The 17,107-nt window shown below is 43.5% G+C and overlaps 2 protein-coding genes across 2 annotated transcripts in view; both read left to right on the top strand.

The window, feature by feature from the left end:
- The first annotated feature begins 4,138 nt into the window (after positions 1–4,138).
- Positions 4,139–8,155, top strand: trim105 (tripartite motif containing 105). The gene is made up of 7 exons (XM_084692231.1): positions 4,139–4,271; positions 4,845–5,183; positions 5,608–5,703; positions 6,014–6,247; positions 6,451–6,464; positions 6,631–6,746; positions 7,006–8,155. The coding sequence occupies exons 2-7, from the start codon at positions 4,905–4,907 to the stop codon at positions 7,563–7,565; spliced, it is 1,299 nt and encodes a 432-aa protein (XP_084548357.1). The 5' UTR covers positions 4,139–4,271; positions 4,845–4,904; the 3' UTR covers positions 7,566–8,155.
- Positions 8,156–11,245: 3,090 nt separating this feature from the next.
- Positions 11,246–17,107, top strand: part of flt4 (fms related receptor tyrosine kinase 4) — a 29,908-nt gene continuing 24,046 nt past the window's right edge. Inside the window, exon 1 of the mRNA XM_084692230.1 lies at positions 11,246–11,538. Coding sequence (XP_084548356.1) covers positions 11,481–11,538 — 58 coding nt within the window. The 5' untranslated portion in view covers positions 11,246–11,480. The remainder of the gene's footprint in view (positions 11,539–17,107) is intronic.

Raw genomic sequence — 17,107 nt, 5'->3', positions numbered from 1 at the left:
TGCAGGGTTCCTGTCAGTCCTAATGCATAAGGTGAGAAATAAAACAACAGAAACAGTGTCACAAAAGCCCACCCACCCCCCCCCATCTGCCCTTCCCTCCTTCTCTCTCTCTCTTCCTCATGCTGTTTGTCTCCACATACAGAGCTATGCATAATGTTATTAGTGTTGTAATTCCAAGAAGGATGTGTAATTAGTGGACAGTTTGTATTACGATCTCAGAATATTTACATAGTCCAAGACAGAAAAGGAAGGTGCAATGAGGACATTCTGGCAATGCTTAAAAGAGATGGTCAAAGGTATTAAAAAAAAAAAAGTGATCAATGGGTAACACATGTAATGCACACATGTTATGCTCACCAAACTCGCCAAAAGCTAAAATATTCCTTTCATGTCATACTTTTGTCCCAGGCAGAATCTTATCTCTGTGAAATCATTTTGTTTGTTTCACACCATTGTGAAGTTTTGATTCCCTCTAGTGAGAACTGCATAAATTGCCCAATTATCAAAAAAAACAAGATTGTATTGGAGAATTGGATTCTCTGATATACCAAAAGGTTAAATAGGTTTTTGTATGTCAGTTCATGGAATGGAAAAATCAATTGAAAATCAGTCATCTTTATCTGCAAATATGGTTGGTTCATGACTTATGGAATAGACTACATTGGCATTTGGAGAGATTGAAAACATCACATACTGTATCGACAATGCTATGGAGTTATCCACACCCTTTTGGCATTTTGATTTTCCAAGAAATAGATGCAATAGTTCTGTGGGACGTCTGTGTGAACGCAGATAGGCAGGTTATGGAGCCGGGAGTCAGGTCTTAGTCAGCCACAGTTCAGATGCCTTTCACACTCAGTCAACATCCCACAGGGGGCTGATTAAACTGTCATCCTTAGCTCTGACAGACAGTAAGAGGCCTGCTGTGACACCATTGTAAGTCTGTGAAAAATCTCCCACCCCCCCTTCCACCCCGGGCTCATTCTTGCACTGTCCCTCAAGCACATTATACTGTCACTCTTAACAGTCCAACTACTCTCAAGTCAAACAGCATCTAGCAACTTCCTATGTGTTATCAGCTGTTCATGCCTGGCATGCAAATGTGTTCTTTTCTATATGCACCTCCATAAAAGACCTCATACTTGAGGGTTATCTATTTCATCATAAAAATAGTGTTGAAATCCACCTCTGCTACACTGAGATTGAGAATGAAAACCCAGCGGGTATATTCTCAGAGTATTGATTGACCTGAGGAATCCTCGCACTTTTCCCTGATGCCACACTCCAAATGTCCGAACGTTTTTCTTTTGGGACACACATCACTGAGGCAGAAAGGACAGCACTGGCTGAAAGGTCATCGGCTTAGCGACGGGACCTTTTGGTTTTTGTACTGGGACCATGTGCTTTTGACAATCATTGAGTATGTGAATGTGTGTGGCCAAAGGGCATGCATTGTGGCCCTCTCAACATCTCAGTTACTAGAGGGCCAAACCACTTTATCCGTATCAGACTATTAAACAATATGTAATTACATTTGGCAGTGGGCACAATATCACAAGATTTCTGGGAGGAGAGAACAGATAAAATTGAGATAAAAAGGTGGATGCTGTGTGAAATATGGAGGTTCTGTATGGGAGGAGATAAAATAAGCACACTGACTTATGATGTATTGAACTCTAAATCTTAATTCATTCTGCACAACCCAGACCATGACCATCCACACAACAGTACAATCCTCCCCTACCTTCATCTCTGCACCAGGTCACCATAATGTTGGGACAGAGAGACAAACAAACGAATAGACAGCTGCTTATCAATGTGCGTGTTCTTTTATTTTGGTCCAATCAGTAAATGACAAGGTCTGCTCTTGCTGTAAGAAGTTGTGGTCTCTTTAAAGCTTCTCCTCAAATACAGTATATCTTAATTCACAGTTCATCAAATGCAATTCACATTATTAATATGAAATCTCATTGTCACACATGCAGTATTTACACGCTTACACCCAAACACTGAGAAGCCCATTGGTGATAACATCGTGCGTTATTACTGCCTGCTGCGTATAGAACTATATCCTTAAATCATCAGTCTCATCACTGCTACAATAATTAATAAGCAAAGACTACATCAAATTGGTTAAAGGTCCAACTTTTCATTAATATTACGCATGCATACTTTATCAAATGTTTACATGGACAGTTGTCTTTACATTGATACCCAATTTGTATTGCAAAGGTTATACTTTTGTAGTCTGTAAATATATTTATAACAAAAATTCTAGACAATATATATTTACATACTGACCTTTTCTTCAACAGTATACAGGTAGGCTGTATATCTTCTGCTAAGCGAGTCTTCAAAGGAGATGTAGAGCGGAACAAGTGAAAATCCCGAAGCTCCTCCCAAGCCAGCATCAAGCGCACATATGGTGAGTCCGTGCGCTGAGACTGGTGAGCGACTGACGGTACTTTCATCCAGAGTGCGGCTGTAGAGCAGGAAGATCAGTGGAACTGTCGTGTGTGGGGGAAAATGCATGGCTGCTTTTACCAAATTAATCAATCCTGATTTTCCTCTCTACTTCTCATAGGCTTTATTCGGTTTTCTTATAGACTGGAAAGCATTGGCGAACAATTTGAGTTCCTTTCATTGGTTTCAACAGTGTCCTCAGAAAAGGGTTGCATTTATATGTTGAGAAACTCCATTTAGACATGTATTCGACACTGTGATAAATGACCCATCCAATACACCTACTAGGAAAGTATCTGTTATAGCTGTACTTTGCTCACTGGTTTAAAGTCTACAGTCTACGTGGGCTGCACTTGGGCATGTATTGCTATCTCTGAATGACTGTTTATTCCCAGTATGGCATTGATTCCAAGACAACTTGGCTGTTTATGTTTTTTTATGCTGTTTATTTGAAAAACTCCAGGCATTGATTTTTGGTGTGGTCAACACAATTCATGGTTTTGGGAATCAATGCATAAATACATGCACTAAGAGAAAATTCTGTTGTCTATGACTGACACTGCATAAAATAATTGCCTTTATTGATTGGGATCACAGAGCTTCCACACTTCAATTTACACTTTCAATTATGAGAAAACAACCACCAAGGCTACACTGACTGGGGTGGGAGTGGGTTGTGGAGATGGCAGAGAGGGGGGTCACCATCCATCTTGAGTCATGCATCACTATCCATAACAACTTCCTTTCGTGCATACAACAGAAAATGCAGTTGCACACAGAAGACTCAGAGGGTGCAGAAGCGGAACGCTTGCTGGTTCAACACATCTCAAGCCTCAATTAAACAGCCATTGTGCAAAATGGAGTGTGGCAGGATCATTAATCATTTCAATCAGTGGAACCCAAAGTGTCTCCTTGACAGTTTCTAGGAAAGGTGTTCACTGTCAATGAAGCTGTCTTCATGCTCCACAACATCTCTGTGATGTTCTCTGTGTCTCGCTTCAGCTCGTCCTAGAGGGCAGGTGTCACTGATCTGAACTGACAATGATCAGAGACCATGGCGTCCTCTTGTCGCAAAACCTGCCATGCATAAACTCTGTCTACAATCTCTCTCTGTCTCTCTCAACTGACTACAATGTCTCTCTGTCTGTCTCTATCTCTCTGTCCCCAGTTCCTCTCCTGTGATCATTTCTATTCCCTGTCTGAATGATGTCCTGCAATTTCTCATGGGGAAGGACCGGAATGAGAGTTGGATTTGTAGTTCTGTTGCAGAAGTGGTGCCTGGGCTTTAGTCTTTGTGATTAGAAATATTGATTTAATGTCAGTGCCGTGTTGTGTTCTGTACTGCATAGCCAACAAGTAAGAGATACTCAAATTATTTTTGTTTGTCCTCAATGCCTGCTTCAATGTGCAGTAGCCACCAAGGCCAACCATGAGATTTCCCAGGGCCAATAGCCGTCATTGGAAAGGATATCGGGGAACCAGAGTTCAAGACATAATGTATGATCTTCTAATTTTCATGATAAAGTTGGGGTTTATTTAATATTGCAGCCATTAAGCAGAGGATAACGAGTTCAATTGATCAAATTACCAAACTAACATAATTATTCACGTTCCACTGTCTACTTTGTAGCCCACTGTAGAGCAATCAAGTCACTTCAAACTTTGCGCTTTGCTGCGTGCGCAGTACATTGTGTTCTATTTTCTTCAGTTCAGTTCACGCGACCATCAAAACCAGTGTGAAAGCCTAGAATCAGATGACAACTTTAGCTCTCTATGGTAAAACGTAGAAGTCTGGAACATCAGACACGGTAAGAATTAATTTGTAATTAAAATACACAGTTTGACATATGTTAGCTACTGAATGCAAGTTGAATTGCATGGTTGGTACTGCTGTGTCCAGCCAGCTAGCTAGCTAGCTATGAAAGCTAGTTGCGCAGCCTGAAGTACTAACGCTATTGTAAAGCCCAAGCTTATAAACAAATATTCCAATATACCTAGATAGCATTGACTTGTTGGTTGTTGATGTGTTCTATAATCCCATATAATGTAAAAAAAAAAAAAAAAAACTTAAAATAACACGGTAACACTTTCGTTTGCTAGGCTACGTAGCTTTGTTTAGCAATTGACAGTGGAGTTGGAATTCATGCACGATATTATACAATTGGTTACGGTAGCTAATTTAATTTGCAGAATGTTTGAAATTGAAGATGTCATCACACTGTATGTTTAAACACATCCAAACATCGAATTGATGATCAATCTCTATTTGTTGAATAGTTTGTTATTTAGCTAAAGTCAAGTTAGTTTCGTTTGCGTTCTTTCATCAGTTAAAGGGGAAATCCACATTTAGAAAATGCATACGTATCACTTTTTTTTCTCAGGAGTTTGCTTTCATTTTGTTTGAGAAGAAACCAAGCACCAAGGCTCCAGGCGTTTTTACCATGGCTGCTGGTGTGGGACCCAACAAAACAAGTTTACGGGAAGACCTGACTTGCGCTATATGTTGTGACCTATTCACGGAGCCCGTGATGCTGGGCTGTGCGCACCATTTTTGCAAAGCGTGTATCAGCAGGTACTGGAGAGGTACCCAGGGACCTGTTACCTGTCCCCAATGTCGCAAAGTGTTCAACACCAAACAGTTCCAGACCAACTACCTGGTGACTGCCATGGTGGATAAAGTTCGAGCCAGCACCTCTGACAGCTTTGTCCAAAAAATGGAGGTGAGTTTTACCTCTTGACACCCATTTGTGCTCCCAACTTAATTTGTTAAGTCCTCTGATTGTTTAGTACAGCTGTTCTATGTTCCATCCTGGTCTGTGATGAAGTGTTTATGGCTGCATCAAACAAATGGACTGTAAAATGTAGGAGAGGCAAATGACCTTTGAATTCTGAAAGTGAAGTTAAAGAAGAAAAAAAAAACATCTTAGCACTTTACGCCTTCAGTGCTACATTGTTTGATCAGTCAATGCAATCTTTGGGATATGACTGTGGAGTTGCACAAACCAAAGGTCACTTTCCTCTCCTTGTGTAAATTGTTTTGTTAGAGGTCACGAGTTCCAGCAACAGGAACGAGAAATGAATTTGTTTTGTCAGTAAAACTGAACAGCTGAGAGGGACTTGATCTTGCAATATATTATTACCTAGAAACAACTGAAAGACTCGCTGGAGGCCCACCGCCTGAGGAGGGAGGAGGCCATCAGCAGCATCCGCAGAGATGAAGACAAGATGGATGCCATAAAGGTACACTCCTCCTGTAGGACGGCTGCACTTAAGAGATAAGAGGGAGATACAGCATGTCTGTCCCTAATGGCTGTTTGTAGAATGTCCATCTCTATGGCCTGGGCCGTGTTTGCTAATATAAGTGTCATTCATATACGTGTTCACTGTGTCCTCCTGAGGGTGTGCAATCTCACCGCCGAGATATACAGAACGACTCACATTCACAGCATCCATTCGAGGGCTTTGTATCTATGGAACTGTGAGCAAACACGACGAGGGGGGTGGGGGGCACCTTTTCCCTCTCGTCTTCATGTCCACCGTGTGTTGCCAGAGAGTCGGGGGGGAGCTGCAGGCGCGGGTGCAGGCGGAGTTCCTGGCTCTCCAGCAGCTCCTCCAGGACGAGGAGGCCCGCCTGCAGGAGCAGCTGAGGAGGGAGCAGGAGGAGGTTCTGGAGCAGCTGCAGCGCCACCTGGAGCTCCTCCAGAGCTCTGTTAAAGAGCTGGAGCACAACATCACTGTGCTGCAGCAGGCCGCTGCAGCCGCAGACCACAGCGTGCTGATTGAGGTGAACGCTCGTGGCATATGTAGTTTGTTCACAGCAGGCACGTCAAAACACAATGTCAAGTTCAAAGTCAACGCAATAATGTTTTCTTATTTACATGGGGCTAATCACTTTTATTTTGTGTTGTGTTATACCTTGAGGTTGTTTATTCAGATTTAGTTATGATTTAACCTTTTTCTCAAATCTTTTCACCTGTTTTTTCCCAGCTCCCACAGTTAAGGTGAGTGTACAATATACAGAGCATAGTGATTAAAACTTTTATTTTTATTTTTTTAAGCCTAACATTTAAATGATGTACAGCATTATTCCATGAATATCCGCGAGGCGTAATTTGAGTCAAGTATGAATGACCTATGTATAATGAACATTTTCTTCTTTTTTGGCAGACCTCCAGTGCACGTAGCAAATGGGCCAGAGCTCGACATAAGTGCTTTCAGCAGCAAATATGTGGCCCCATTGCAGTACATCACATGGAGGAAAATGTTCACATCTCTAAAACCAGGTGACTCCCTATCCAACTTGCACCATGAAACACTTCAGAAAGCCGCACCCAGCACATTATCTTAGTGTGTGTGTGTGTATTGTTGGGCAACAAGCATGAAGGAATGATCAGGCCAACAATTACAGTAGTTTGCTTGCAAACTATAGTGTGTGTGTGTGTATAGATATAGATATATATTTTTTTAACTGTTTTATTATTTGCTGTTTGTTTTAAAAGATGTGTGCTCACTAACTTTAAATATAATATTCTTCCCCTACAGGCCCTGCCCCAGTGACCTTTGACTCTGACACTGCCCACCCCAGTGTCCACATCTCCAGGGACAAAACCCTTGCAATAGAGTGTAATGTCATGGCACCCTACCCACTCAACCCCAAACGCTTCCTCCAGTGTGTCAACGTGCTGGCCTGCCAGGGCTTCCAGTCTGGGCGCCACTACTGGGAGGTGAGGGTCGGCAGCAATCCCAAGTGGGACCTGGGGCTGGCGTCGGAGGGGGTGAACCGGCAGACCCGGGTCAAGCTTAGCCCAGAAACCGGTTACTGGACCCTGCGGCTTCGCAACGGAGACGAGTATTGGGCCGGCACCCAGCCCTGGACCCGTCTGCAGCTCACTTGCGCCCCCCAGAGGATTGGAGTGTTCCTGGATTGCGAGGAGAGGAGGGTGTCCTTCTTCAATGCAGAGAACATGACTCTGCTGTACTCGTTCACCAATGGGCCCAGGGGCACGGCATTCCCATTTTTCAGCCCTTGCATCAGCAATACCCGCCATACACCCCTGCCTATCCAGCTCCTCCACTTCCCTCCGGCCATTTTATCTGGCTAGGTCAGCTGATGTCAACCTACGTCATGCCAGTTCTAAATCTGCATGACTGAGTGCACCTTGCCAAATGAGATGTTATGTATCAAATACTGCATTTGTATGCAAAATCAGTGACTGAATTAAGCCAATGTTGTACGTGTTCATTAATATCATCGCCTATAATAATCTTGTATATCTGTTTTAATTTGTTTTGATTAGAGAATTTGACCCTTGGGTGCCTTATCTCACCACAATCTTTTGTTTGATCGGTCCTTCCTATCTTTAAATCAGGAAAAGCACTTTATGCACGGTGTCTTCGTTGTCTTGTTTGGTTCATTGGTCTGAGGTCACACATTCTGAAAAGTATGTACTTACTGTGTAGTTAAGATGAAAAGAATCATAAATACTTAATACAAAAAAAATGAATGCTTACTCACTACTCACAAAAAAGAATCAATATTGCTGTAAGAAAATGAATCATAACTACAAACACATGAATTGTTTATACTTTATGAAAATGTACTGTTTTTAAAGGTAATTTTAAGTTGTCAAAGCCAAATCTTTGTATCTTGCCAATGAGAATAAACAATAAACCAAAGCAAGTTTACCCATTAGCTGAACATTTTTGATTTGTCATTTATTGAAAGCTAATGGAGAACCTGGTTTCAGTTGGAGATGCTGTAGAAGTAGGACATCTCATCAAAGTACAACACAAAACACAAATACATGTCATGCCACGGATGGAGCAAGAATGCTGTTCAGCTTGGCCAGCCTTGTGGGCTGAGACTGGCCACTCCTGACGGTGCACCTGGAGTGGAAGTGTTCTGGATATGAGGCGTCACTCCCTGACACTTTAACTGCAAGGATGGTCCCTTAGTTATCTCCACAAACACAGCAGAGCGCCCCGCGTCCTGTTTCCTCCACCGGGGTTAGAGGTCAGACAAACAGAATGACAGTGGGGATGCCTCCCGGCTGTTTAACTAGCCTCGGGGGCTGGGGGGGCCACGTCGGGCAGGATGGCACCCCCAGATCCCCTGCCGATAGGGTTCTACTGACCAACACTCTTGAGCAGACACACTGTTTTTACACATCAGGACCAGACTCAGGTTGAATGGGTACATTCTTTAGTCTGTAGCACAGACGTATGGTCACTGGCCATTTTGGTTATCTTCTCTGCGGCCTTGCATTGATTAAATCCTGACAGTAGACTACCGTATACATAAATGTGTATGTGCTGAGTGAATTGAAATCCCGTTCAGCCAGGTCTAGCCAGGCTGCTACTGAGGCTGAAGTAAAATGTTGTGTGAGCGGGAATTGCAATGAGTGAGTGGCATCTTTCCCATATCCTTCCTATGTTACTGCTTGTGGATGCGTAATGTGTTTCCTGACCCAGGATTGGGCCGGATAGACTAGTGTCACTTCAAGGCTGGGTCCTTGAGCCCTCTTCCCCAGGGTCCCTCTGAACCGGACAGCACAACCTTTCATCTCACAGAACAGGGATGATTGTGCAAGTAAATTATTGCTGATTGTACTTCCTACCAATCGATAAAAAGAATCTCGCTACTCACAGAGAAGGACACTGTTATCGCTAGTCTGATGCTGTTATTTATGAAGTGTGTAAAAGAGGATTCTTGTTGTGATTATGTGAGGAGGGTGTAGCTGAACCTCCTGGGCTGCAGCTCTGGCAGGCTGCAGCTGTAGAGCTGTGTTTGGATGTCCCCGGAGCTCTGCAAGCTCTAGGGCTGAAGACCACAGAAACATTTTAATTACAACCATTCAATCCCAACATTGTGTCTGAGGGTCAGTAAGGTGGTTTGCCTCCAGGGTGCAGGGGGAACGTGTTCCTACAAAAACACTGACATGTTCCCCCACAAGCTTCTTGTGCCTCACGGCTACGGCGTAAGCAATGGTTGTTTTTTCTACCCCCTCATTTTAACTCGACTTTTACTTTTGGCCTGCCTGTGTGGCTCGTGAAGTATAAACACATTAAACAGGGAACCGTGGATACACTGTGACTCTGGGTTATTCTATTAACAGCTGCTAACACAACCTGTTCACAGAGGAAGTGATAATCATCACTTTTTAATTAAGCTGTGTTTCCGAGGTAAAGAGCAACATCGGGGAGAACTGTATGCATGCAGTGTGCCTCCCAAATCTCAACATGAAAAACACAGTAATCATTAATTAGGTTTTGCCAGTTGATATAAACCTCAATTGTATATCATTAATTAGTTTTTGTGGTTAATTTAAGTCTCTGTAGCAAGCCATTCTTTAACTGAGTGAAAGAGTAACAGCCTGAGCCCTGGAAGTCAGTACTTTGTTTAACAGAAAAGTATTGTAGTTCTGTTTTGAGATGGATGAGTGAGGTCTTCTGATCCAGTAGGACCTGTATCACCACTGACTACAACATGTTAGTGAGGTCTTCTGATCCAGTAGGACCTGTACCACCACTGACTACAACATGTTGGCCACTCGTTGGCTGGCGCCCCCCCCCCCAAAAGGTTCATTAGCCCCCCAAAATATTTTGTTATAATACTTTTTTTATTTTTTATTAAAAAACATTTCTTCTGGGGGAACATGCCCCCAGACCCCCATAGTTTTGTTGGGTCACAGGAAAAATAATTGGTTTTATCTAGGGGCTTAGCCCCCCCAAAAGTGGGAACCTAGATTCGACCCTGGCCACTCGGTTCCTCTGGGTCCTGAGACTGAGGCCAAAGTAAATTGCAGTGTAGGTGGGGACTTTGTGGGACAGATGCAAAGACATTTTTACATTTTCTTCATTTAGCACACTTTATCCAAAGGGATGCACAAATAGTGCATATAGAAAGTATACATTTACAGCTCTGGGATTCCCATTGTGCCTTCCACAACTTCACATTGTTTGGTGTGTGTAAGTGTGTGTGGCAGCTAATATATACCTGCTTTCAGCGCCAGTGTGTTTGTTTAGAGGAGAGCTCAAGTTATGAAGCTTTTGTCTAAATTTGATGTAAAAAAAAGCTCCCCAAGGATGTGTCAAATCTAACTGCACTTACCACTGCATCCTTCACTCTCTCTGATGCTGGCTGAAAATTCTTGGAAGGATACAGAGGAGGGTGCAGATGGGGTTAGGTAAACCCTGTCTGGTGTTTTTATTAGATATCTTCTATGTTTGAATCTGTATCTGATAAGCCCTGAAAGATAACCAGAGGCTTATTATGAGCAACAGCCATGTAAAGTACAACTGACACCTCTGCTCCTTTGTGAACTTCCTCTGATTATTTTCTGATGGGATTCATTGCAGATGGAGTTATTGTAAAGAAACACACTTTTTTTCATTTCATGATAATGACAGACATTTAACACATCCGAAGATAGGGGTTATTAGGGAGGACACTAAACTTTTATGGCAGCCTTTCCGTTTCAATTTCACTTGTCTAGAAGGATGTGAATTTATTTTGTCCTATACCCGCCAAACTTACATGAAGGCTAAAGTTTAAACTCCTAAAATATGTGAGAGGGCATAAGACAAATAAGTTTAAAGAGCAACAGGAGATCACAGTGCTCAATGGACGAGTGGAGAAATTAGATATTTACACCAGGAAGGAAATTTGTCATGGGTGTTAAGCGATTCTTCCAATGCGACTGGAAGCATGCCTATTTTATGAACGAGAAGGGTGGGTATGTGTGCGCCCCAGTCACGAGCAAGGGAAAGGGAAATCATTGTAAATCTATTCAGACCTTTATGCATCCTTTCCACAAGAAAAGTGTGTAGCTCTTCTCTTACACATCTTGCACATCCTCTTTTCTGTTCTGAGACACGCGGTTTTTACAGAGGGTAGTTCACCTGAGAGTTTCCATTCACGGAGTTAACTTTACCCCTTCTTCGCTGTTCCTAGACTAATCAGCACAACCCGAGTTAGTTATTAAATATCGGATAACTTCGAGGACTGGAGATTGGAAATGAAGAGAGATTTAACGTTTTTCTGTCGGATTTGGATTGTGTTCGCTTATGCTTCAGGTGAGAGATAAGACATTATTTACCTAAAAGTTTTTGGACCAGTTAATAGCAACAGGGTTTTTAGGGAAGGTGGTGGAGTGGGCTTTCAGATGCAGTTTATGTGTATCTATTTTAACGGTCATGCAAATTGAATACGTATAATTAAGCCACAAAGTACAACCGTCTAGGCTACTTTAGCTTAATGTAATTTTTTATAAATAAATCGAGTTTAATTAATTGGTTGCAGTTGTCTGGGTGCTAGCGGACTAATTAGCATTTGATGGTAGCAATTAGGTCATTACTTTAACACAACAAATTAACTTTTTTTTTTTCTTAGTAAAAAAAATAAATATATATATATATATTTATATTAATCCTGGATCCGTGTGGCTTTTGTTTTGAATACACAACTGTCCGTTTACTATAAGATGCAAAAATAAATAAAAAATAACATTTCCAAAAGGTTTATGGGAATGTGTGATTAATTATTGATTCAAATGAATGGGCTAACGGTTGCCTCTAGGCCTGTTGTGTGATGGTCTCTGCGGAGAAAGGTGAATTGATTTGACACATAATGGCTTCGATGTTATTTGCAGCGCACCGTTAGTCACTAGGGGGAGGTCGCCCATCCTGTTTTTCATCTTGAGTTTAGTGGCCAGCAGATTATGGACGGTTGAAAAGTAATCACTAAGGGAACAGTTTATCGTTTTAATGTTAATATTCAACCAATCAATATCTTCAAATTCCACCCATACTATGTATTCATTACAGAAACAGCCAGGACAAATGTTCTCTAGTTGGATTTAACGACATAATGTGTCTGTCCTAAGATTTTGCTCTGCAGGAACTCATTGGGCCTGTATTAGTCAATTAAATACTTATCCAAATCAGCATTTAGAATTTACAACTGTAGCCAAGCAGGAAGATATTGTTTGACCCAGTTTAAAGTTTTGCCCAAAATTGAACATGCAGGTCGGAGGCAGAGAGTTATCCATCACTGATTGCTGGTGAACAGCTGCTTACAAAGAACAGGGAATACTTTGTGAGGGAAAACGGCCATATGGTTACCCAAATCATCCCTCCAGAGATTGTTACACTCTTTTTCCTTTCATATGCGTACGCAAGCTGTCGGCTGATTTGATTGCTTTTGAGAAATGGATGGACAATGTGACTGGGCCCCTGCCTTGATATGTAATGTACAAGCTGTTCCACTGGAAGTGTGTAAGGTCAGAACAGCCTGTTGTTCACTTGGTTTACTTGAAAATGCTCCTCCGGAGTGTTCCCAATCATATAGTCTTTCACTGTCATTGGGGCAGAAGGATAGGATGATGGACAAACACAAACCTGGCAGTCCAAGGACTACTTTCTATTCTTAGAGGCCTGGACATCACTGTTTGTTATTACTTAAGGTTTCTTCTCAATTAAACCATGATGATGTTGGACGTTACTTTAATTTATCGTATCATTTGAACAGCCTCACCCCGAGTGCCTTGCCTCTAGTATCTCACCAGCGTTCCTGGCATGTTTGGTGTAATCCTATGATTTTAGAATATGGAGGGCCAGTTTTCTTTGTGCCCTGGGAGCGGTGTTCATATCACTGCTAGCCCGGTGTTTTCTGTATGCATACTTCTGCTTGATCAGATCATCCCAGAAATCCGACTCTCAAGATTGAGTATTATTCCAGCCATCCGTCTTAGGCATTAGGTTTGTTTTAGCCTTAAACAACAGCCTCCCTATTCTCAGCACTGCTCTGAAGAGTTCACCTCTATGCTCCTCTGACAGAGCTCTCTCAGAACCTCGCAGGCTGTCCTCCAGAATCTGGTTTAGTCAGCTGGGAGGTTCTCTGAAGAGAGTGGAATGCTTCTATTCCGTGTGGGAAGCACTCAACAATAAGCCCAAATGAATAGAGAATGTGTCGGTTGCCGTGCCTCCCTCACTCATCGCAGGTGTGTGAGAGCAAGGCCCTCGAGGGTGGAGGAGAGCCCGCTTCTACAGAATACCCGTCAACGGCTGCTAGATACACGTGGCCCGACACCCCTGGAGGGGGTTGGGGAGAAAAGATGGGTTCTTTCAGTATGAACAATAACCAGCAGCTTCTGGAAAACTCTGATATGTGTCTGTGTTTGATATGTGCACTAATGAGAAGCACATGGCATGGCTTCTCACTGTTTCTCCGACCTCTGCCCTGTCTCCTCCTCTGCTGTGACAGGATTGGTTTGATGGACCCCCCTTTTTGCCCAACCCAACAATAACAGTCAATTAGCAGCTCCTTATTAAAGAGTGGTTATTGTAGCTCATTATAAAAAGTAATGAACCTCTGATCCAGACTCAAACTGGACTCTGACTGTTGGCCGCGATGGGAAACCTTAATAGTAGACTGGAGTCAGATGGCTGAGCGGTGAGGGAGTCGGGCAAGTAATCAGTTGCCGGATTGATTCCCTGCCGTGCTTGTTTCCTTGGGCCTTGGGGGGAATGTGCCTGTACTTACTGTAAGTCGCTCTGGATAAGAGCGTCTGCTAAATGACTAAATGTAAATGCCTAAAATGTAAACTAATGCTGGCAAGCATCTTTACCACAGTGTCTCTCTCTGGTTTGCAGAGTGAGGATAAATATTATGTGGTATGAGGCTGATATTTCACAGTGATGACAGATTCAACATGAATCTCGGTGGGTGAACATTCAACACAGACTAAAATCAATCTCCATGCTCAACCAGGTAAATCGGTCTTGTGTTAGTTTCCTTGGCGTGTATCTTCCTGAAGTCGAAGTGTTTCATATTAGGCTGGTGGCAGTACAGAGCCTGGAACAATGGTGGATTTTAATGATGTTGAACTTTGTTTTGACCCCAGAATACATTTTCCTCAAATGAGCAAAGAGTGGGCTGTGGGCAGGACGGTTTCAAATCCGGAAGCACTTTTCTCTTATTGGTAAACCAATGTGTTTGTTAGTGTCATCCATAATTAACTCAAACAGTCAAACTGAAGATGGAATTTGATAGTTTTCGGTCCATGCACGTACATAAATGTATATCATTACTGAGGTCGATGTGGTGAGAAAATGCCTCTCTAATATTTAGTTTGTCTGTCAACAAATTGAAGTCAAGATAAAAACGGTCAAATATGTGTGGTGCTTCGTTACGAGGGAGTAAACGTTTCTGACATCAATTATTAACTGTGCCAAGTTGTGAATGATTGGGGCTAGTGCTTGAGGAAGCTAGACCTGCCAGCAAAGTGCATTGGGAGAAGGGTCCAACCGTGCTCCATGTCTGTGCTACGTTGAAGCACTGCTCATTGATTGTAAGCTGCACCTGCACATATTAAAGGAAAATTGCATCTAGCTTTTCATGGCCTGCGTTTCTGACCCCTAGCCTCATTCAAAGGCAGAAACCGAATCCCAGAGCAGGCAGCATGATCTCAGATCCCACAGCACTCAGAGAGTCTTGTGTTGCTTAGGAACAAGCATCATTTTGGAACACTTATCAGTTTAAGGAGAGCGATCATCGCCATTATGGTTCAACTGCTATCTGCTCCCAGGCGGCAGGCCTTATGGTTTTTGATTGGCTAGCAAGTTCAAGCCTTCATTGCTCAGTGATTTCTCTTACACTGTCGCTGACACGGTCGCTCCAGGTTCATGGGAAAGAGAGCGTTGGCCTGGCTTGAGGAAATTGGCAGTTTCCCACCTTTGGTCTTAAACGCCCATTCTCTGACCCGGCCCACTCCCCACTGCTGGCCTTGTTTTCTCTGCGTGGCGACTTGAGCCTCTGTGTTTATTTAGCTCCCTGGGACGTCTGACTCAGACGGAGAGACTTGTTTATGGGCCGCATCACTTCCAATTACGTAACAGGACCTGTAGAAGGGATCCTCAAAGCCTGGTTCGCAGACCGCTTGCTGCTCTCCTCTAAGCACAGAGGGTCAGGGCCAAGCCACCAGATACCTGCTGCTGCTCAGATCCGTGCAAATATTTTCCATGTTTCCCGACAGAGGCACAAGTCGGCGACGCAGAGAAGACGGCGTCGGCCGGAATGCGTTCGTTGCTCTTCCCAGCATGGAAAATGATTTCTCAGTGATAGAAATGATGACACGTCAAAAAGAAAAAAAAGCGCTGCGGCGTAGAGGAAGCGGCAGAGGTGTCTGGTGTTCCTCTGAGGCAGGTACAGGAAGATGTAGTCAGGGACGGGGGGATGGGACACAGGAAACCTGCCCAGATGGACATCAGCCCCCATATCCTTGTGTCACACCCCTCCTCTGGCAGGATGTGGGAGGGTTCAGCATGGACAGACACGGCTGCAGTGCAGGACTGGGACGCCGGAGATGTCACCTCTCAACCCACGCAGAACCACAATGAAATCAAAGCCTGTCAGGCAGCCTGGCAGCCGCCTGCCCGCTCCGGCCTTGAACACAGATGACAGAGGAAGTGGACGTTAATGCTTTTTTAGGTAGAGTGAAAAGGGGGATGAAAGGCACATGGAGAGAGAGAGAGAGGGGGGGGGGAAGGAGTGAGAAGAGACTGAAAGAGAAGGAGAGAGACAAAGCATTGAGAAAGCGTGAGACGGGGAGAGAGCTGGTGAGGGAATGTCTTCTCAGTCAGGTCGCCGTCTGTAGGTGTTGCCAGTGTCCATCGTAGGAAGTAGAGGGGGGATGCTGACTCCACAACCAAGGGAGCAGGTCTGTTCTGTGGCCTGGCTGCCCTCCTGGCCGGCCTCCCAGCCCCGACTGCACACAATGGCCTATTTCAGAGTCTCCAGGCAGACCGACCCTGGCCTCAGGCCCACACACTGTGACATTGTAGTGATAATGTGATAATGCTGCATGAAGATTAAAATGTGTTGTTATTCGAAAGAGTTTAGTTGAAGTGACACAGTTTTTGTTTTTGTTACAATGGCCCATGTGGATTTGTACAATTTGTCAATAGCATGTAGAATCCTCTACTAATTCAATATAGGTATAGCAGTCTAAAAATAAGGATAACTACATAGAGAATTAGAACGGCCCCTGTTTGTTTTTGGCATCTTGAGGCTGCCACTGAAGTGGCTAGCTGAGTGTAGCAAAGCGAAATTTAACAGCAGAGACTTTTCAGTCCATCTTTATTGGGTCAAATGCCCCTTGCACACTAAAACCCTGACCTCTCATGTAACAGCCCTGTAAAAAGAAGCACTGATTGATGCTGATGGCGGATTCAACCACTCACGTAAACCTCAAAGAAAGCCAGGACCAAGCTCAAGGGTTAGGCCTTGATGACATACAGATGAAGTCTTTGTGTTCACTTAAAATCAGGTGGTTTATGAGAAGCGTGAAAGTATTTGTGTGTATTTGAGGGGCCTTAAAACTGCAGTAATGTCTACTCTGCTAAACTGTGACTCGTAGAAAGCATGTGATTTGTTGATACGAAGCGTCCCTCCTTCCTGTGTCTGTGATGTGACTGATCAGAGACAAAACTACAGAGAAGCAAGGAAGCCCTAACAGCAACACCTCTCCCTCTGTCCATGAAAGAAGGAAGCGAGTGAAAAAAAAGCCATCAAGAAAACAGGAAATTTCTCAGGGATTAAAAAAAATAGACTTGCTGCACCCAAAACCTTTAATGTCTCCTCCCC

Source organism: Hypomesus nipponensis, chromosome 1 (assembly GCF_054491055.1).
Source record: "Hypomesus nipponensis isolate SF chromosome 1, ASM5449105v1, whole genome shotgun sequence".
Lineage (NCBI taxonomy): Eukaryota > Metazoa > Chordata > Actinopteri > Osmeriformes > Osmeridae > Hypomesus > Hypomesus nipponensis.
This window is presented reverse-complemented; position numbering and strand designations above follow the sequence as displayed.

Coding starts and splice junctions, on each gene's coding strand:
- trim105 (XM_084692231.1), top strand. CDS start 4,905: ATGGCTGCTGGTGTGGGACCCAACAAAACAAGTTTACGGGAAGACCTG. Junction 5,184..5,607: donor GCTTTGTCCAAAAAATGGAG/GTGAGTTTTACC, acceptor ATTATTACCTAG/AAACAACTGAAAGACTCGCT. Junction 6,747..7,005: donor GTTCACATCTCTAAAACCAG/GTGACTCCCTAT, acceptor CTTCCCCTACAG/GCCCTGCCCCAGTGACCTTT.